At 40.9% G+C, this 22,607-nt stretch overlaps 1 protein-coding gene across 1 annotated transcript in view; it reads left to right on the forward strand.

Annotated features, from left to right (window-relative positions):
• PLCE1 (phospholipase C, epsilon 1) overlaps positions 1–22,607 on the forward strand; it is a 248,531-nt gene that overhangs the window by 193,776 nt on the left and 32,148 nt on the right. Inside the window, 7 exon segments of the mRNA XM_006903774.1 lie at positions 1,833–1,940; positions 3,229–3,345; positions 4,636–4,794; positions 10,921–11,050; positions 16,105–16,226; positions 17,096–17,213; positions 22,125–22,256. Of these exon segments, the coding sequence (XP_006903836.1) occupies positions 1,833–1,940; positions 3,229–3,345; positions 4,636–4,794; positions 10,921–11,050; positions 16,105–16,226; positions 17,096–17,213; positions 22,125–22,256 (886 nt within the window).

Genomic DNA, 22,607 nt, shown 5'->3' on the forward strand with positions numbered 1-22,607 from the left:
TAATAAAATTAAAAAAAAATATTACATCTCAGGAGCTCCTAAGAAGCAAATTCTATTCTGTTCTGTAGACGTTCTATAAATCAGAATCAGCTCAATAGAATACAGCATCCACTTCTGAAAGAGGTGATTGTAAAGCTGACATTCCTTCTTTAACCATATATGGAGGGCTGAGGGTCATGCAGACTCTGGTAAAGGCCCTTAGTCCTCCACACTGAAAAACCATCCAGTCTATCACGAGTCCGTGAACATTCTTCCCAGTTGGGCAGCCTCACCACAGAGATAAAGCAGCCTCATGTTCTGACTGCCTTATACCTGAACTTGCCAACTTTCAGTCAAGACATTACCACTAGAGGCTCTAGCTGCTGACAGAAGCTGATAGCCTTGGTATTTAAGGCCACAGGCTGTGATGTGCAATGTGGAGAATTTAGCAAGTATCTCCAAGAGAAATACTAAACTAAGACACATTTTACCAGTTGTATTTTTCTGTGGCTCTGATGGCTACTAGGGCGCTCTGGTGGTTTAGTGGCACGAGGCTGCACTGCAATCCCGAAGGCACCTGGTTTGAGGTCACCAGCTGCTCTGCGGGAGAAGGATGGGCAATCTCCTCCCCTGTGATTAGCTGCCTCTGAAAACCCGCCAGAGGTGCTGCTATGGGTCAGTTCTGACTGTACAGTACACAATAACAACAATGGCTACTAGCCTCTAATGCTGAATTCTGTCTCACTGATACAGTATTGAGGATGCGTGTTCTTTGGTTCAGCACATCCATTCACAGATACATATCTGTCTCTTGGTTTGTGTTTAACTCTTCCACTAATGTTGTTGATTGCCATCAAGTCGAGCACGACTCATAGTGACCCCGTGAACAAAAGGCCTGAAGCCTTTCTATAACTGTTGTCATTTATCAAAGTTCGTAGAGTTTCCAGAGGCATGTTGTTTAGGAAGTGATAAGTAACCTTTTAAAGTAGTCCACACTTAGAGTCACATGAAGGAAGAGCTGCAGCCCGTGCACATGTGTCAGGGAACTCTGCTTCTAATTCTAGACTTAAAATAGTGAGTAGGCATCATCTTATCTGATTTCATGGTAGTGATTGCTTGAACACTTTACTGAAGAGGTTATATGAGTAACATATCAGAGCTTATGGAGTGAGAATACAGCTTAAGGAGCAAGAATGCTGTGCTTGATTATTGATGTCTGCCATTGGTATGGAGGAGAAAGCAAATGGATTGTTTTCCAGCTCTACTCTGGGAACTTTCTGGAATCAGCAATAGGCAAATCCTTGAAAGCTTGTGGTTTCTATTCTTCTTACATGCTGTATGTCCATAATTAAGTCTTTGGCTGATAGTACAATTTAGAGGAGATTTTATCATGATCAGCTTAATAGAAGTGTTTGGTCAGTTTATTAAGTAGTATGAGGCCTTACATCCTCTAGGTTGTGGCATCAGCACCTTTGCTGCACTGACGTGTTCCCTGATAGAGTATTGCTGCCTTTGTCTCGCTTTCTTAATTTCAAGATATGGATTCCCTAAGGGATCACAATTGCTAGGAAAATGGTCCTGTGTGTTTGCTATCAAATGTTACCTTTTAACAATACTCAGCTCTAGTAACTACTGTTTCCCTTCCTTTCCTCAGTTAATTCTGCCCTTTGACCAAAATGCAATATATATATTTTCAAAACACCAAAATGCAATATATGTTTTTAAAACTCATGTTCCTTGACTTTAGTTTGGAATGTGAACTGTGACTGATGGGCAGGAGAGTGTGCTGGGTTTGGGCTGAGGCTGTGTCTCCGGGTGTTCCTCTGGGGTCCGCTCACTCATTGATCACACAGGTTCTCCTGCAAGGATGTAGGAGCGTGGAGTTGGACTGCTGGGATGGAGATGATGGGATGCCAATCATTTATCATGGACATACACTGACAACCAAGATCCCCTTCAAGGTAAGGCTTCATAGCTTTATTTAAATCAAATCCCAGAGAGGGATTATCTTCACTCATCATTTACATTACTGTTTCTACCAAATTATACCGTAGGTCAAGGATTCTCATAGAAACTTCTGTCACTTGTTAGCAGTATTGTTTGGGATGTGTATATGCTCTTTTTTCTGGGAGTTTTTACAACTTTCATTAGATTCTCATTTAATAAAAATAATAATGCCCTTTACCTTAAATTAGTCATCAAGTAGAAATGTTGCTGCAGTTTTTAATCATAAGATAATATATTAAAACCAGAGGCTTTTATGATAGGAATTGAAGGCCAGCTGTCCTGCAGACAAAGGCCAGTATCATATGTTAAGACATGATTAAATATTTAACATTATCTACAAATAAGATTGGTTTTCACTTGTCATCACAGTGCTAACTGGATCATTGTTTCAAGCTTTGCTACCTTAGTAGTTCATGTGTGTGATTATTGTCCCAATACATAAAGTACTGGGCTATGTAACGTGATTTTCTGTTTGGAGGTTGGCTGAGCTGAGAAGGAATATTTTTTCCTCTTCTTATGTAGTGGCTTTAGTGCATATTTAATTCATTTCCTAATCAGCCCTCTTAAAACTCCTCTTTATTATATTTGAAGGAGGAGAAGTTGCTATGTTTACATACATACATAAATATATGTGACATTTATTATTGCCCCAAAAAGACTATAAAGTCTTTAAAAAATAGGGCATTGTCTTATGCCTTATTATATTTGATACTTTATTTAAAACAATGCCTCTTAGCTAGAACATACTCACAATGTATACTGATTGTCATATTGCCATACTAATAGCTGTTTAGGAGACTTCTGGTGGTTCAGTCCGTAGAGAGTTGCTGTGCTAATCCAAAGGTGGAGCCTCTTTGGTGGTTCAAATCTATCAGCTCCATGAGAGAAAAGTGAGCAGTATCTTTCTATGCAATTTATAGACTCTAAAAACCTGCTAGAAGGTCTGCTCAGCTATAAGTTGGTTCCTTCTAGAAAGCCATGAGAAAGAGAGAGAGAATAACTTTATTGTAATATTTGAACAAAACTCAATACAAACAATCCCATACCTTTATGTTTAAAAAGTTGCCTTATCCTTTTTGGTAGCTTTGTAAATGCAGCTCAGTGCTTTACTTAATAAAGAAAAGCCACCTTTGGTCCAGAGTCTGCTGCATTTAGATTATTTCTGCAGCTTCAAGAACCTTGCCGCTTGACCACCTTGGAGGGGTTGCCTGGGCTTTAATGAGCTGGGTTTTGCTCTCATAGGAAGTGGTGGAGGCCATCGATCGAAGTGCCTTCATCAACTCTGACCTGCCCATCATCATATCAATTGAGAACCACTGTTCGTTGCCTCAGCAAAGAAAAATGGCAGAAATTTTCAAGGTGAGTTCTTAGCTGGGAGACAGGATGACATTTTGGCTTTTTTTTGTAACTGTCATTGTATTTTACATGGGGCCACCGTGAACCAAACTACAGTTGGACCTTAGGCATGAAGTACATATAGTTCCGGGTCCCTCAGACTTGGTGACTGGGCTGCACTGGAAGTTCAGGCTCCTTCTTGTGAGTGGTCCTTCTTCAGCCGAAGTAGTATAAGCATATGGTCCCCAGATCCTTTCCAGAAAGTCTTCAAAAGTAGGAGAGAGCAGTTCTCCAAGAAGAGTCTAACCCTTCCAGCACACAGTCATGGATATGAAAAGCTGAAATATCTGAGGGAAAATAAGTTAAATCTTTTTGTGGCCCTCACCACAGATGTCTGGACACAGGGATCCAAGTTGGCAAGGAGCATGGGGTGGCTAGAACAGTTGGTATGCTAACAATCAGCCCTTTCTTATACAAGGAACTATATGTAAAGATTTAGGATCCATTATTCTCCTTTCCTTCAGAGCCAGAAGCATTTGTAGAAAGAGTCCTCAGTGAGAGGCAGGGAAGACCTCTGAGAAAAGAAAATATCCCCAAATACTGATGCCAACAAAACTAATTAGCCTTCGTTATCATTGGAATAGTTGTCTCACAACTTTTGTGGCGATATACCCCAACAGTGAAATATTTCAGCATGGAGTCTTACAGTGCATTTGTTGACTTATGCATAAACAGTGCACATGCTCTGCTCATTAATACATTTATATATTCTTTTAAAAGTGGAAAAAATTAAAGCGTAGTTTTGAAAAAGGCTATATAACTTGAGAGAGGTTTGAAAACATTATGCTGAGTGAACTAATGCAGCCTCACCAGGATGAATACTCCGTAAGACAATTATTATAAAAATAGAAGGACAACTAACTAGTAAGATGTGGATGAAAGTTCAAAAGGGGAAGGGGAGAAAGTTGGGGGATGAAAGTGGGGAGGGGGGAAATCATGAGGTCACGGTTTGGTGAGTGAGAAAGGGTGAAAGAATTAGGAAAGATCCAGGGAAGAACCTGAAAAGATAGGGTAATAGTGGGCATAGATCAATGGTGATTAATTTAATAGAACACAGTGCATGATTGTATGAAACACAGTGTGACTGAAGGAATGTATGTATGTAGCACAATGCATATGAATTTTGGATGCAAACCAATATAAAATTTTAAAAGATTATTTTAATTACAAGAAAAAAATTAAAAGTAGACGAGAATGACATAGAAAAGACTAAATATGTATAGATAAAAGCCATTGATTGTGTTTTTTCTTTAGACTGTGTTTGGAGAAAAGCTAGTGTCCAAATTCTTGTTTGAGAGTGATTTCTCAGATGAGCCAATGCTTCCCTCACCTGACCAGCTTCGGAGGAAAGTGCTTCTCAAAAACAAAAAGCTAAAAGCCCACCAGACACCAGTGGATATATTAAAGCAAAAGGTACTGCCTTCTTGTAACAAGAAAAATTCATTTCATTCTAAACTGTCACGTGACTTGCCCTGGAACCAGTTTTTAAATAATGGGTAACCTTGAATAATATGATTTCTTACTTTGCATTTCAGAGATCAATGAATACTTTTATCCCATTCCCAAAATTTTATTTGTGGAATTGATTTCCTATATAGGATATGCCTGTATAATTGACTTTACTCAGAGTGAGATGATATGGGTCTTGTCTCTGCATGGAATTAAGTGATGGGACTATCAGTCCCACAGTAATAGCTGAAGTCCTTCTAGGGAGACCATGAAGGGGACCTGGTGGTACACTGACTGAGCATTCGGTTACTAACTGAAAGGTTGCTAGTTCAAACCCATGCTGTAACTCTGCAGGAGAAAGACCTAGAGATCTATTCCTATGAGGATTACAGCCTGGAAAACCCTCTGAGGCAATTCTGTTCTGTCTCATAGAGTCATTGTCAATCAAAAATTAACACAACATCATCCAGCAACAGGGAGAGCTTCCTTTAGGGAGAGTGGAATATTTGGACATGGGGCTTTGTCCTCTGAGGTCTGGAGAGAAGCCTCAGTAGCAGCAGCCCTGTGATCCCCCTGAGAAGTGGGTGGTGTGTCCGTGCAACATGTGACCCCAAGGAACTCCCACACATGCCTCACCCCCTGACTGTTAGCACCCAGCCTGTCTGGCCTTCAGTACAAATGTCCTTGGAAAACTTGAAGTGTGTCATCACCAAGTCCCTATGATAGAATCTACTTACCCTGTAGAGTGACAGCCATTTGTCCAGTTGGAAGGTTCTGTTAGCCTTACAAAGTCACTTCTGGAAACAGCAGCCACTGAGAGTGAGGATCCCATGGCATCGTGAAGGGTAGAACAGCAGAGCTCAGAGAGCAGGGCTAGGTCAGAGCTAAACCGAAGTCCTCCTAGCTGACAGCTTTTCATTTCTCTTTGTGCCATCAACTCAGAGCCTCCAATCCTGCTTCAGTGATTTACAGATATTGGATAATTTAGCACCAGAATTTTAAAAGCCCACAGATTGGAAACTTTTGTCCTAAGTGATGTATTTTAAATGTCAAGTTAGATGTCTACTTTGACCTGGTTGAGTAGTTCATTTATCAAATCTACTAAGAGCTATTCTTTGCTGATATCATAGGCAGAGCCTGAGTTTAAGGATAATGAGGCATGATGTTGGAGAAAGAGCTAAGATATGAGCTTCTAGCCAGTAGCTCTTTCACAAACCAACCCTATAACCGTGAGTTCGTGAATCTTGCTGGGCCTCAGTTTCTTTATCTGTAGAGTGGGGTGTTAAGATAAGCAAGAATCCTTCAGACACTAAAATTTCACAGTCTTCCCCAAGTTAAATTGTGGAACAGTTGGTAAAATTACAAATCCCTCTATACACCTGAGATTAGCTCATCATGTTCTTTCCATTAACTACAAGGGAGGTCTCAGGTTGCCCAATTCACCTACAGTAGGATTCCAAGTGGTCCATTGTCCGGGCTGATGGAGGGGCTTGTGGTAGCCTCTCATTCTGAACTGCCCTCTAGGGGCCCCAATAAGGACTTGCTGTGAGTCAGAATTGACTGGAAGGCATGGAGTTTGAGTTAAGAAGGAGTCTCTGGGTGGTTCAAATCATTTCTGCTAACCATAGGACTTGACATTCTGACCCATCACAGCCTGGAGATCTACTTTGGAAAAACCAGTCATTGAAACTCTGTTGAGCACATTTCTACTCTTGACCTATGTGGGGTTACCATGGGTGGCAGAGAGTAATGAAATCACCTACTGTGCTGGCCTAGAAGGTGGAGGGATACACTGCCAAACCGAAGGCATGCAGTTTGAATCCACCAGCTGTTCTGTGGGAGAATGATAGGCAATCTCCGTGCAATCTGTTGTTATGTACCATTGAATCGGAACCGACCCAGAGCTGACCTAGCAGGTTTTCAGAGGCAGTTTAATCACACAGGAGGAAATTGCCCATCTTTCTGTAACAGGGCAGCTGGTAGATTCAAACTCTGTGCCTTGGGGTTGGGAGTGTAGCTACTTACCCACTAAGCCACCAGAGCTCTCTTGTACAATTTAGAGACTCTGAAAACCCACTAGAAGATCAGCTATGAGTTACTTATTACTTAATGAGTTGAGTTGTTTTGAGTTGACTGACTTGGTGATTCAGGTGACCTGGTGACTGACCTTGGATTCCTTCAACTCCTTCTTCCAGGTAACTGTGTTTAGGCTGAACAATGAGTAAGATAACAGAAAAGAACTGATGCCTTTGAGCTGTGGTATTAGAGAAGAGTACTGAATATCCCATGGATGGGCAAAAGAACAAGCAGCTATGTCTTGGAGGCAAGGATAGCTAAGCTCTGCCTCACATACTCTAGGCATATTGCCAGAAAAGGGATTAGAAAAGGATATCATGCTTGGAAGAGGGGAGGGTCAGTGAAAGAGAGGAAGACCTACAATGAGATGGATTGACACACTGACTGCCGTAATGGGCTCAAGTATGATGGAGATGATGAGGGTGACACCGGACAGGACAGCGTTCAGATCTGTTGTTCATTGGGCCGCTATGAATCATACTTGACTTACCTCATTGTTCCACAGATGTAGCTGCCTTATGCTCTAGTAATTGATGGACTGTGACGCATACCCCTGGACATTATAGACATTGAAGATGTATTTAAATGTCCTTGGAGCTATTGCCTTTCCCTGTCTTACAAAGCTAGGACTTAGATTCTGGTCTCAGGAGAGGCTGTTTCAGAGGCAATCCACTGTTAAAAGTCTCCTGGGAGCACTTTGCAGTCCTAAGCCCCAAACCTGACATGCTAAATTAGAATTTCCAGAACATGGCCTAGGAATTATTTTTAAAATACTTCTTGGCATCTTGAAAGTTTGGGAACCACTGCTTATTTGTTGTTTACCCTACAATGCTACCTTACCCAATCTGGTATTACAATATGGAAGGCTTGCTACCTCTTGGAAATCAATCACTTCTTCCTTTTCTAAGTCCTTACGTGCTCACTGTTGAATAATGTTTGCTGATACTCTGTATCAGATACCAACTTGACACTGTCCATAAGAGCCACAATTTGCCTTTTCCTCATTTGGGGAAAATAGATTGATGTGACCTTGTTTCTCGTATTCTAACATTGTTTCAACCGTGACACCCACCCCTGGGGTACCAGCAGTGATTCCACAATCCTGTCTACAGACCTTTCCACTCTCTGGAAGACTGCAGGTCTGGACCCGGCATTGCGACCTTACACAAGGCAGGTCCACGGATTTCAGATCGAGCCTCTAACCTGGAAAGGCCGCATCATTCTCTCACCAAGGGACTAGCTCACGGTCAGATTTGTGAAGCCTTCCTTCTTGTGTTGAGGCTCCTCCCAAGGCCTCTTCCTGCATCCCATCAGAATTCTCAAGAACTCTGACCAGCATTACCTGTACTTAACCCAAGAGCCTCAAACAGTTCGTACTCTATAACACGTGCTGTCACTGCCCCAGAACAAGTAAGATATTGACACGCATTTTGTAGTCTTCCTGAGAGAGTGTGTCTGAGTTTGGCTCACTGGCTGGCTGCCTCTCCTGGCCTCACCTGCCAGAAGGGGCTTTTTACTCAAGGGAGAAAGGTAGGTTTGTTGTCTTGGGGACCTGGACATTTGCTCTCTGACATTACTGGGCCTTGTTTCTATGAATGGCACCATTCCGATTAGAGTTCCCACACTTTTCTGCCAGAGGATCAGTATGTACCAGGCTTTTTGCATCATCCTTCCTGGCACTTAGCTCACCCATGAATACTTACTGAGTCAAGGCCCTTCTCTTATCCTTAACAAATAGATTGGCTTTAGTGGCTCACTGGTGCTTAGATTAGATTTCCCAAAGTTCTGGAGAACAGTGATTCTCTGAGAAAAGAGAGGGGGAAATTCTTTGGTTAAATAATTATGAGAAATGCGACCCTGGAGAGTCTGTGATGAACCGTGATGTTCTCTCTTTAGCATATTAAATGAAGGCCATGTCCAAACCAATAATAAAAATGGATTTCAGTTTGCTTATGTTGCTGTTCTTATATTTCATTGTGTTTTATTTTTGTTGCTGTTGTTTTACATCACAGATAATACCCTTCCTTTCCCTCTCCGTGAAGCTCACAATCACGCAGAACTGAATCATAGCTGACTCTCCAGGGGAGACCATATATCACGCAAGAGGAGATTTCCCATCTTTCTCCCTCAGGGTCGTTGATAGATTCGAACTGCCAGAGAGGCACTGTCTTTGGATTAGCAACACAACTCCCTGCAGCCACCAGAATTCCCCTCCTTGGAGCTCGTTATCAAAAAAAGGAATTTTGAGAAATCTCAGCCTACGCAGTAGTTACCTGGAATGAGCTGCATTAGAAAATAGTTTCTGTAGATACAGACAAAGGCAAAAGTATGTTTTTCTTCTGTATGGACATCTTACTGGGAAGGGTAGAAGGTCAACATAAGAGAGAAAGACCCTGGATGGGATGGGCTGACACAGCAACTGTGACAGTGTGAGTCAGGTGTGTGGGAGATGGTGTGGTTAGCTCGGGATAGGCCAAGATTCAGAGCTGATGTTCATAGGGTCGCAATGAGTCATAGTCGAATTGACAGTACGTAACAATATAAATGTGTGTGTGTGTGTGTGTGTGTGTGTGTGTTGTTGTTGTTGTTGTTGTTGTGTGCCATCAAGTCATAACCAGCTCATAGCTGACCTTCCAGTAAGTTTTTAAAGGCAGTTAATTGCACAGAAGGAGATTTCCTGTCTTACTCCAGTGGAGCATCTGATAGATTTGAACTATGAACCTTTGTGTTGGCAGCAAAACTATTTACCACTAAGCTATCAGAAGAACCTGAACCAAGTGGATCAACACAGTGAATGCCATAATGGGTTCTGGTGTGTCAGGAAGTGTGAGGATGGCACAGCATAGGACAGGGTTCAGATCTGTTGTTCATGGTATTGCTAGAAGTCTTACTCATCTGACTGGTACCTAACAGCTACCAACAAGGCACCAGAGCCCCATCTATCTATGGACAGTGAGCCTGTGAGCAATGGCTCTGAGCCTTGTCCTATCCTGTCTCTGACACACTTGACCCCATTGCCACCGTCACCATGTCAGTTCATCTCATCTGAGAGGTCTTCCTCTTCTGCACTGATCCTCTACCCTTCCAAACATGATGTCCCCCTCCAAGGACTGGTCCCTCCTGGCAACACACCCACGGTATGTGAGACTGAGCTTCAAAATCCTTGCCTCCAAGGAGCAACCTGCTTTTCTCTTTATCCTTTAATATTTCACAGGTATTTTTTTACAAGTCTCCTCCTTCTCTCAAGTTGCTTAGATTACTTCCTGGTTTTGAGTCATGAAAGTAGGATTTTTGAATTGTTTCTTTGTGCTGACTTCCCAGAGTAGCTCAATCACATCTTCAGACTTCTGTGGACTTGTCTCTTAATGATATAACCTCCCAGCAATTCCAGCAGAACACAGAGGCACATGACCTCCCTGGCGGCTCACTTCCAATTTCCCAAAGTCTCTAAACCTGTTTTGTTCATCTGATTTATGGTTCAGATAAAGTCTACTGAAAAATTAAAAAAAAAAAAACTTTATTTAAACCAACAGTTCTTTGGTCTTGTTGTCCGTAGGGATTCTAACATTTTCTCAAGGCCAAAAGCCTTTCAATGTTATTTTAAGAAGGGGGGCGGTGAGAGAGGGTGGGAAGTAGTTTCCTAGAAAAGACTTACTTCCCCAAAACTGATAGGCTGGTTCCTTTCTTCAGTCACTTGGGGTTCATGCTGGCCCCCACAGAGCACAAATGTTTTCTCATGGAGGCCTCCCCAAGCATCAGGACACCAAACACAGCTTCATTGTGACCATGTCTAAAAGCCCTCGTGTTCCTCCTAGAGGAATACTGGCATTGTCACAAGTGCTAATATTGCATTTCAGAGGAACCTAGATTTTATTTCTCACTAATGAGTCAAAATAGATTCAATCTCTCCTAATAACTATGGTAAGAGCATTGGATGGTTGTTTTGAAGATGATAAAGGATAATTCTTCAGGAAAAGTCTAGCGTCTGCAGTTGCTAATTTCACTGTCTTCTAGGCTCATCAGCTGGCATCCATGCAAGCCCAGGCTTCTAACGGTGGGAGTGCCAACCCCCCACCTGCCAACAACGAGGAGGAGGAGGATGAAGAGGATGAATATGATTATGACTACGAATCCCTCTCTGATGGTGAGAGAAACCAAATGTCGTGATTTTCTCCATTAAGTATAGATTTCATAGACCAGTGATACCATTGCTATAAAATTGTCCAAGTTTCTAAATCTAGTCACATAGTGAAGCCCAGGTGAGGACAGAGATTCTGTTACAGGTACCACACAAGGAAAGAAGAAGAGGCTGTGGGGGCATCAGAGAAGTTGCTCCTAGAATGGACTTCTGAGGGAAAATGTGGAATCACAGCAGACAGACCCTATTTTCATCCTTTCTGGTGCAGCATCCCCTGGGCAGCTAGCTTATCTGGCTGAATCCTTTGCTCTCTCCAGCCAGCAGGGGTCAGTGTCACATCTCTGTACTCTCTCCTCTCTGCCCCTTTTCACTACTTGGACTGTCACTTTCTAGGAGTAAAAGAAAGATGCTTCATTTTCCCACCCGACTTGCCACTGCCACCCATGGCCCTCTAGCTCAACAGGACGTTTCTGTCAGGTTGACCCTTGCAAGGAGACAAAGCATGGAGCTAATGCCACAAGTCAAAAAAGTCCTGTGGATGTTAAGCACAGAATACAAGGGAAGGAGTCTTCTTAATGAGAATTAGATTTCGGGTGGATTTTTACTTGCTCTCACCTCACAAAAAAGATGGGCAGTTTCCTCCTCTGTGATGTGAAGCCTCAGAAAGCCACGAGAGGGACATCTCTGAGTCGGTTCCCCCTCAACAGCAATGAGTTTTCACTCTCATCGGCTGGAGATTGCATTGAAATTCTTTTTCTCATATTGTTGCTGATGATGGACTTGACTTCTGAAAGACAGCTGTGTAATAATGAGAAAATGCCATGGTTCCAATTCATACAACTATTGTTATGTGCCATCAGGTCAGAACTAACTCATAACTGACAGTCAATTGGGTTTACAGAGGCTGTAAATCACACTAGAAGAGATTGCCCATCTTTCTTCTTGAAACAACTGGTGGATTTGAACCACCTGCATTTGCATTGGCAGCACAACTCTTTGTCAGAGCTCCCTATGTAACTATTACATGCATAGAATATATTGTTTCCATGTAGAACTGTTGTTTTGCTAACTTGCCCAGGTCAGCAACCTTTCATCATTAGCACAATCAAGCCACTTTACTTCCGACATCTGCTTTTCACATTCCAGGACTGTCTCTTGGTCACATTTCAGTTCCAGAACTCTCAAGGCCAGTAATCACAGTCTCATCCCTATTTCCACCCCCTAAATACAATTGCAGGCTAATAAACTGGCTGTCTTTTATACTCCATTGTGTCATAGAATTCCCTTAAAGCCAGTTTACTTCACCTGAAATGCCAATAATTTGGGAAGTCTTTAATGAAGGGTGGGGAGCGGGAGAAAATGTAGAACATTATTCTGCAGGATATTCCAGAAAAGCTGTGGGAAAGAAACATTTTTTTCATTTATTCATTTATTCTCATGGATTTCTACCACAGTCATGGTGATGTTACCCCATAGAAGAACAAAATTATTCAGATAGACAATGAAACCATACCATTAAGAAACCAGCCATCCAAATGTCACTTACCTCTGCAAAAAATCAATCCCCTGCAAGATAAATTACCTTTCTATTCTAAATCAATCTCGTGCTTTCTCTATACTTTTTAAAGCAGGAAAGAAGAAGCCATTATTATTATATGAGGCCCACGAAAGTATTATTGTTATTTGTGGTGCATTTTATTTGAAAATAAAAAAGTGAGCATATGATGGAGGGATGTCCCTGACTTATTTTGCACTGGGAAAGTAAAATTGACATTAGCTTCTGAATATCTAAGTGGGACATGTTCTTTTAAATCTGCATGTGTGCGTGGAGAGGAAGGTGTTAGGTGGAAGAGAAAGCCCCCATCTGACTGATTTGTGAAACTGAGAACAATATCCTTCTATCCCTGTGGGCCGTAGGTCCCTAATATATGTCATGAAAAAGTTCTGCTCGGTTCAGGATTTGGTTTTCCATGTAGCACGAACAGGCTCAAAGGCCCAAAGAAGGGTTCCCCCTTTATAAAACTCATCATTTCTAGAACAACAAAAAAAAGAAAGAATCCTGCTGAGTGTTTGCTGATGTCCACCCTGCTGCTCCTGCTAATGTCTGAGATCTCCAATGACTTAAGTCCACAGTCACTACATGACAACTTCTCTGACAGAGATTTTAAAAAACAAAACCAAACCACTTAGTTGTCCCTGGACTTGTTCATGTATGTCTTATTGAGACCCTCTTAATGTCCCTGTGAAATTCCCTGTTGGGGTTTGTGGCATCTCTGTTCTTTCCTCTACCTTCTTTACTTCCCCTAGCTGGGATGAGAAGGAACTAAAACCCGCTTGTTATGGGCAAGACCACTTCCACCTTCTTCTTGTTGTTGTTGTTATGTGCTGTCAAGTTATTTGGGACTCATAGCGACCCTATGTACAACAGCCCTAAACCCTGCTCTATCCTGTGCCAACCTCACTGTCTCTGACACACTCACCTCGATTACCCCAGTCACTGAATCAATCCCCTTCATAGAGGGTCTTCCTTCTCTGCCCTGTCTCTTTGCCCTCCCAAGCATGATGTCTTTCTCCAAGGACTGGTCCCTCCTTGCAACATGTCCTAAGTATATCAGGCAAAGCTGTCCTAGATGTGCTAACCAAGTTGTGTCAAGAAATCTGGAGGAAAACCACTTGGCCAACTGACTGGAAGAAATCTGTATTTGTTCCCATGCCAGAGAAAGGTAAACCAACAGAGTGTGGAAATTATAAAAAATATCATTGATATCACATGCAAGCAAAATTCTGCTGACGATTATCAAAAAAAGACTGGAACAGCACATTAATAGAGAACTGCCAAAAGTGCAGGCTGGATTTAGAAGGGGCCATGGTGCTAGTGATACTGTAGCTAATGTTACATGGATCTTGGCTGAAAGCAGGGAGTACTAGAGGAATTTCTGTCTGTTTCATTGATTATGGAAAGGTGTTTGACTGTGGATCACAGCTGCGGCTTTAAGAGGAATGGGAATCCCAGAACCATTGATTGTGCTATACTTGGACCAGGAGATAGTCATCAAAACAGAGCAAGGAAACACTGCATGGTTCAAAATTGGGAAAGGCGTACGCCAGGGATGTGTCCTTTCTCCATGTCTTTTCAACCTATATGCAGAACAGATTATCCCTGAGACTGGGCTCTATGAGGAGAAGTGTGGCATCAGTGTGGCATCAAACTTTTTAGGTGGACCAAACCCAGAAGGTTTGGTGCCTTTGAAAGTCAACTAGACCCCGTGACTATTCTCCTCCAAGGAAGAAATGTGCTCTCAAAAAATTCTACACACAGTTGAAAACATTTCCCCAGCCTCCTGAGGCCCCTGCCAGCATCCCCGCCAAAGAATCCATCTCTGCGACCCAGCAATCCTTGTCCCTGAGATAGTCCTCATATCTGTGCAGTGGAGGAATTAGTATAAAGCCTTTTTTGGCCATAGAAATAAAATGCTTTCTGGCCACAGTAATATCAAGAAGATCCTTAGGGAGTTGCATATGAAGCTTGAATTTTTCAAGAACTGCAGCTTTACCTTTTAGATCCTTTTTCTTTAACTGAATTTAATTAACTAAACTCACATTACTTCTTTTCTCAACACCTTTCCTATTTGCCTTGACCACTTTGAGTATGAAAAATAGTTAAATTTTCAACTTACTGTAAATATGCTTTCATCGTACTGTATGCATTTAACAAATCGATCCATTTCTCTACATTTGAAATGCAGCCTAATCGGGAGTATTAGGAGAGTCAGTAGTTGAAAATATATAATACGTAGTTGGCAGCTTGGGGCCTGACCCATATTAACAATGTTTTTGCACTTCTTTCATTGCTGTCTCTTGTGTCTCTTTCTAGTCAAAATAGTCACTCCGTAGATTTCTTGTTCCATTTATCTTGTAATCTAAGCTGTTGTCGTTTAAGCTTTGCTTCGTGCCTCGTTGAATTAATTTGGCTCTTTGACTTCGTTTTTAGTGTTGTGTCACCTTTCTGATTCTGTTTTTCTGTAGCAGATGTCCTTACTGCTTCTCCTGCTCCTAACAGTCAGGAAGGTAAACGTCATTTGAACGGGGCCATTTTAACTGCATGAATGTCAACTTCCTGTTTCAAGTTCCTAAAGCTTGACTAGCATGAACTTATGTGAATAAACATGTAATACCATGATTTCTCTCATTTACTTCTTGGCAGTCTGCATGGGCCTGATTTGGTATGAGGATATTTTGATCTAAGCATTTGTGGTCTGGTGAGGTAGTAAATCTTGGGTGAGAAATTTGTTTTCCTGTCTTTCTATATCAAAAGAACATAATCATGATATATCTTCAACTATTTTAAAGTTGCTTTGAATGAAAATACATGGAGTGGGGAGTTTAAGGTTATCAATCACATTTTACATCTATTTTCATGCCTATCCTTAAAATTACCAATCAATCAATGATTATGAAAACTCTATTTTCCAATTAAGTATAATTGTGATGAAGACTTTGAAGGAACCCTGGTGGGATCATGGTTAAAGCATTCAACTGATGACCAAAAGGCCAGTGGTTTAGAACCCACCAGCCATTCCAAAGGAGAAAGGTGTGTTATTTGCCTGGCAAATACCAGTAAGTCATTTCTCCCCTGGTTTTGACTTGTCTGGATGTCAAAGAAGCTAATAGCTTGTTGAAGTGAAACTGATTCAACAATGTATTTATCATCTATTATCTGCAACCACTAAATCCCTCTCAAACTTGGGTGCTGTCAACTTCTTGACATAAGATATCCTCCATGAGGATGGCACTGTTTCAATCACTGGTATGAACCTCAGCATTCTTGTTTAAATTCTATCTGTACAGGACCCAAACTACTACTGGTGAAATCAGTCAATTCAATCATAATGAAAGTTCATGCCATCCTTGTGATAACACAGCTAAAGCCTTCATCTTGTAGAGAGGAACATAAAATATGTGGGTGTGCTTGTCAGGATGTAGACTTTTAGCTGTTACAGTTTTCAGTTTTACTTTTAGCTTTCAGTTCTTACTTGCTGAGCCCATCAATTCATTTTCAGACAACATTCTGGAAGACAGGCCTGAAAACAAATCATGTAGTGACAAGCTTCAGTTTGAGTACAACGAAGAAATTCCCAAAAGGATAAAGAAAGCAGATAACTCTACTTGCAACAAAGGAAAGGTAGGTAGATGGTGTGCTGCATTTCTCTTGGGCCCATGTTCTCAGACTCAAGTGAGATTCTCCTTCTCCCTTCTCTTCACCTTCCCACTCATTTGCCCTTAGGTGTCCAAGTCCATATGGTAGTGCTATCTATAAAAGACCAGTCATTGATTCATGGAATCAATAACTATAGAAAGTCTAATATGTGGCAAACATGTAGATGGCACTGGAGATGGTTCAGTGGTAAGAATGGCAACAGCGGTTATAGAGAAGGACAAAGAGAAGTGATTTATCAGAGAGCAGAGGTGGGCTCTTAGGGAAAATGATGGTTTGAGAATAATGATTTGACCAAAGGAACAAAAACAGCTCATTTGGGTCAAGAGATAGTCTGGTATGTTCAGGGAATGACAGGAAGTTTTAAAGGCGTTTGGGATGACCGAGACAGACAGGGGCCAGATGGTGCTACAGTAACAGACACTGTTAGGTAGATGAATACCTATCTTCAGATGCCTGCCTCATTGGATATACATTCTGACCAAGTCTATAGACAAAGTTACACTAGTTACACTAATATTATTAAAGAGTAAAGTATGTTGAAAATTTGGGCCACAGAAAGTATATAACCTTTCTTTTTTTTATTTTTTTTTTGTTATTGTTGTTGTTGAACGCATACCTTTATTGACTGCTCCACTTTTAAGTTCTTGCACTATGTCCTAAGGGAAGATACAAAGGTAAATTAGAAAGCAAGGCTACTTTACTTTAGGAAAGAAACTTAGAATATATATAGAGATAAATAAGCGTAAGCAAAGTTAAATATACTGATGATAGAATAAAGAGCTTTGAGAATTCAGAGGTCTGTGGTATATGTCTTTCATGTCTTCTTTTGATAGGTTTATGATATGGAACTGGGTGAAGAATTTTATCTCCCTCAAAATAAAAAGGAAAGCAGACAGATTGAACCAGAGCTTTCTGACCTTGTCATATATTGCCAAGCAGTAAAATTTCCAGGTAAGTGTAGACAATATCATCTAGAACCTTTTAAAGAGATTCAAGGTTTAAAATATGCCATTTATTTTGTCAAGGCCCCCAAAATAATGAAATTGTGTTGCTGCAATCATTGCTATGACATTTTCTAAGTATTTATTGTTACTTCACGTTCTTTTTTTTTCTATAATTATATTTTATTAATTTTCATAAACATTTACAGAGATTTTGGGCTTCCACTCATTCATTGTTGCACTATTCTCTCTACCCTCCTCCCAGTTTGTTCTTGTCCAAATGCCACAGTGCTTGTCAAAGCCAGTTCTGATTAATCTTCTTTGTCAGTGTATCCTTTGCCATTCCCTATCACTCCTCCCTGAGAGAGACTTCACCCTGAGTCATAAGGAAAAGGGCACGGCGTATTCTCTTAGCTACTTCCTGCTGAAAAGGGACGCTGTGGGTTTCAGGGTGAAGATCTTCTCTCACTACTCTAAAGGGCCCCTTTGGCAGTAGGAAACACATAGACTATTATGGAGATTGATTTTGGAATTCAGATGCACTCTTATTGATTGTGCTTGGCTGTACATGTACATATCCTTCAAGATGTATCATGGGGGTGTTGCAACCTAGAAGACACAAATTTGACTAACAAGTTATAAGTACATGAGTCCAAAAATTATGGAAAAGTAAAAGAAAAGATTCTTTCATTGTTTTACAAACCCTCCCCCAGGTCCCCTCCACCATGCAGCCCTCGCTCTAGTCTCCTGTGATGACAGAAATACCCAGTTCCATCTCTCTTTTAGACAGTTCTCTCCCTCCTCTGCTTCAGTGCAGTATACATTATTGAACCCATCTTACTCAGTGTCTCCCTAACCCCAAGGACAGTCCCATTCTACAACAGTGGCATCATGTAATATTTGTCCTTTTGTGACTGGGATATTTCACTCAGCATAATGTTCTCCAGAGTCAACCATTTTGAATAATATTGCATGAGTTCCTTGTTTTTTAATGCAGCATAGTATTCCATTGTGCGAATATACCACAGCTTCTCTAGCCATTCGTTTGTTGATGGGCACTTAGGTTGTTTCCAACTCCTTGCTATTGTGAACAAAGCTGCAATGAACATGGGTGTGCATATATCTGCTTGGATGTCAGCTATGGTCTCTTCAGGGTATATTCCCAGTAGTGGAATTGCTGGGTCAAATGGTATCTCTATTTGCAACTTTTTGAGAAAGCGCCATACTGCTTTCCACAGGGGTTGCACCATTTTATACTCCCACCAACAGTGAATCAGGGTTCCAGTTTCTCCACAACCTCGCCAGCATTTGTTGCTTGCTGTTCTGTTAAATTTTGCTATTTTGACTGGGGTGAAATGATATCTCATAGTTGTTTTAATTTGCATCTCTCTTAGGGCTAGGGATTTTGAGCATTTCTTCATGTGTTTGTTAGCCATCTGAATGTCGTCTTCGGTGAAGTGCCTGTTCATATCCTGTGCCCATTTTTCTATTGGATTATTTACCTTTATCTTGTTGTGGTGCTCAAGTATTTCATAAATTCTGGATATAAGTCCCTTATCTGATATGTTATTACCGAATACTTTTTCCCAGTCAGTGGCTTCCCTTTTTACCCTACTGGAGAAGTTTTTTTCACGTTCTTTTAATGCTCATTCCAGAAATACCATAAGGTGCTCATTTGTAGATCTTACAATGTCTTTTCGTGATAATGATAATAAGTCTTAATAGCCAAAATTTTTCAGCACTTAAGTATCTGTATTTGTTCTGATTATTTAACTTACACCATCTTATTGAATGCACGTAGCAATTCACTGAGGTAGGTGGTGCTATTTCCATTTTAAATTAAAACCAAGGCTGAGAAAAAGGGTATGATTTGCCCATGGTCTCAGACTGTGTCAATTAATACTGTTCTCTTTGAAAGGGACATAAATTAGCTTAAGAAAGAAATTTATTGTTTCATATATTAAAAATGAAGATACATTAAGTTTCAGGTACAGTTTGATCCAGGACACACTCTCTCACCCCATTTCCCATCCTGTCACCATTGTGTTGGTTCAGTTCCCCTCGCAGTTGTCTATAGAAAATTGGCGATAGGAAGCTAGCACTACGTGCATCCATATTTAAAAATGAGGGGTGGATCTAGAACTCCCAACCATAGTTTCACTGTTTCTCATTGATTTCTTTTCGCCTTGCATAGCTAATGCCTGTGTCCAGGTGTCATCCGAGAACCAGTTAGCCAGGCTCCACCCACACCACCAAGAGCGAGATTTCAGTGGCAGGTTGAGATCTCCAACTGACCATTTCTACTAATTCAGTAAACTTATGTTGATCTCACTTAATAAATAGTAGAATCATGATTCTGAAGCTTGCAAATATATAGAGATCAGATGAATGCATGGCTCCTAACATAAAGGATTCCCTTGCACAAGATATCTGAGGACAGGAAGGCAGTTAGGGTCAGAACCACTCTAAAGATTCATAAGCAGAATAGAAATTGATCCAGAAAAGGAAAGTTAAAATACCGTCCTTCATTAGATGATCTGTCGAGATGATCCGAACTCATGTCACTTTCCCCACCAACACACACACACATACACACATGAACAGGACAAAGATAATAGGCTATTAACAAGGTAGGTAATTCATTTGTTTGGTAGACCCCAGACAAATTGGAATTTCTGTAGATTTTTAAAAAAAAGTTTGCTAGCTAATTTCTTTTTATATACATATCAGACTGGTTCCCTAATTTTCTGTCTCAAAGCTCAGTTATCAAGAGATGTCCCAGTATCTACACATAGAACAGATGCAATCTCATTCACAACCACAAGGAAAAAACATTGTGGAGCTGTCAAATAAACTAGAGCGACCACAGCTGAGGAAGAGAGGCAGCTATCACAACCACCCCACCTTGCAGAGTTAAATCGCAGCCAGACTGCGTAGTGACCTTGACTTGGGACAGTTAGATAACTTGCTTCACCTTGGGATCTTTATCTGTAACAGAGGAAACACAGTCCTGATTTGCTGGGTTGTAAAGATCAGCAATAAAATGTGATTAGCACATTATCTAGAAGATTCTTGGCTTTCAGAAAATGGTAATTGTCTTTGTCCCTGTCAATAAATAGACCAAGAGGGCAGATGACGTTTGTCTTTGTTCCTTTGGTTACAGCTTTTCTAGACCCTGTCCCATAATTCAGCATTTTTCCCTTTTATCTACCTCCTCCCCCAACCCCAGGAAAGCAAGCAGGCTTTTGCCAGAGGGGGCCTATGTGCCCCCAGGAAATGTCAGCACCTCCCCCCTCAGGTGTGTGTAAAACCCTAGAATGAACTTGTTGCTTCAGTGTGGCCCTACATTAGTTTGACTTGAGAGAAAATCTGTTGCTGCAGATTTTTAAACATGAGAGCGCTTTTGTCCAAATACGTATGTCTTTTTTTTTAGATAGAAAAATTTTAAAGTTCTACCTTAAGCATTACTCACAACATCTGATCCTGACAGCACTTTCCCTGAACAAGACACTTTTCTAAGAGAGCGAGAAGGTGTATAATCTCCTTTAATCCTAACCACAGACCTTTTACAGAAGAGGAAGAAATGGTGGAAGATTGACTTGCAATGAAGTCATAACTACTAGGAACAGGGTTCAAATCCAAAAATGTCCCATTCCGAAGTCTGCTTTTAAGTACTAAATTTCCCTGTCTCCCATGATGATATTCTTAATAGAAATATTTTCATCTCAAAGAAGACCTCTTGAATGTTGCTCAAGCTAAAGGAATTGCACTTTCATAGTATAATTATGTAGACAGAGCTGAGGTGGCCCAGTGACAAGAAACTGTACTACAATCCTGAAGACACACAGTTCAGGGCCACCAGCTGCTCTACAGGAGAAGGATGGGCAGTCTCTTCCTATGCATTTAACTGCTTCTGAAACCCCTTGGGAAGGTCAGCTATAGGTCAGTTCCGACTCTACAATACACAAAAACAAAAACAATACAAGGAGCTCTGTTGGCCTGGTGGTAAGAACCTGCACTGCAACCTCAAATGCGAGGTTGAAATTCTCCAGCTTCTCCATGGGACAATGGGCAACCTCCTCCTGAGGGATTAACTGCCTCTGAAAACCCCCTAGAAGGTCAGCTATGGATTGGTTCACCTCACCTGGTACTCAGCAACAGTGTAGTTGTAGGCAACAGTAAGGATCTGGAAGCCACTCAGAAGCTGGGAGAAGGTAATTTGTACCTTGGAATCACTCTTTCTGCTCAGAGCTAGTTTGAATTTTATTATCTCCTCATTCAACAAATGCAGATGGAACTCCTGCTATGCCCCAGGTTCTGTGGCAGGCATGGAAGATCCTGGGAATACATGCACCAGAAGTGAGAAAGAATAGCCTGGTTATCATCAGAATACACTTCCTCCCATTGAATCCTCAGGCTAAACATACAAGTAAAACTCTATAATCACACTAATTTTGAAGATAAGCAAACTGAGGACCAGAGAAATTAGATGATAAATGAAAATTGTGAACCCAGCACCTGACATTAAAATTCAGGCTTATAAGCATTCTACCATGTCCCTCAGGGGTGGTCATCAAGTCCCTATCAATTAAATACTGACTGCAGGTCTTTTTTTGTTTTGTTTTTCTGCATTCCTTTCCAAAAGTTTCTGGCACATAATTAACTACGGTGTGTCTGTGTGACTTTGAGGTCATTCTGTAACAGTCATGCATTTCATACCACTTTAGCCTACAGAGATAAAGTGTTTGCTGTAATTACCCACAAAGCTACTATTAATGGTACTGAAAAATGCTAGTATTGGTTTGGGTACTAGGTTACAAGGGAGTGGAAGGGCTTCCAAATAAACATTAACAGGGATGGAAAATGTTGCATTCCCTTGCTTGTAGTTTTTGGCTTATTTATTTTCATTTTATGGGAACAGGCCTGTCAACTCTAAATGCTTCTGGCTCTAGCAGAGGAAAAGAAAGGAAAAGCAGGAAGTCCATTTTTGGCAACAATCCGGGTCGAATGAGCCCAGGGGAGACAGTATCCTTTAACAAAACATCTGGAAAAAGTAAAGTCACCTCCTTACAATATCTTTTCTTGGCTGCATGCTGAAGAATTCTAATATTTTTCTGTCTACTCACGTCTCTTCCATTTTTTTAGTCCTTTTTTTATTTTCACGAATGTCTGTTTTGTCTAAGTGTGTATAATTACTTTTAAGTCACCAATTTACACTTCACATCCTAGAAATAATATTTTACTGTGAAATAAAATTTCTAGTGTCTGCCTCAAAAGTATAGACTCCTCTTGCAAAATTCTCATGTTTTCAACTATACTCTCTACTACGATAATTCCACAAGTAAATCCATTTTCTTTCTAATGCTTTTTATTATAAAAATAATAAATTTTCCTCACTGAAAAA

This window comes from Elephantulus edwardii, unplaced genomic scaffold (assembly GCF_000299155.1).
Source record: "Elephantulus edwardii isolate Elephantulus edwardi_28Jun2011 unplaced genomic scaffold, EleEdw1.0 scaffold00007, whole genome shotgun sequence".
In the NCBI taxonomy this organism is placed as follows: domain Eukaryota; kingdom Metazoa; phylum Chordata; class Mammalia; order Macroscelidea; family Macroscelididae; genus Elephantulus; species Elephantulus edwardii.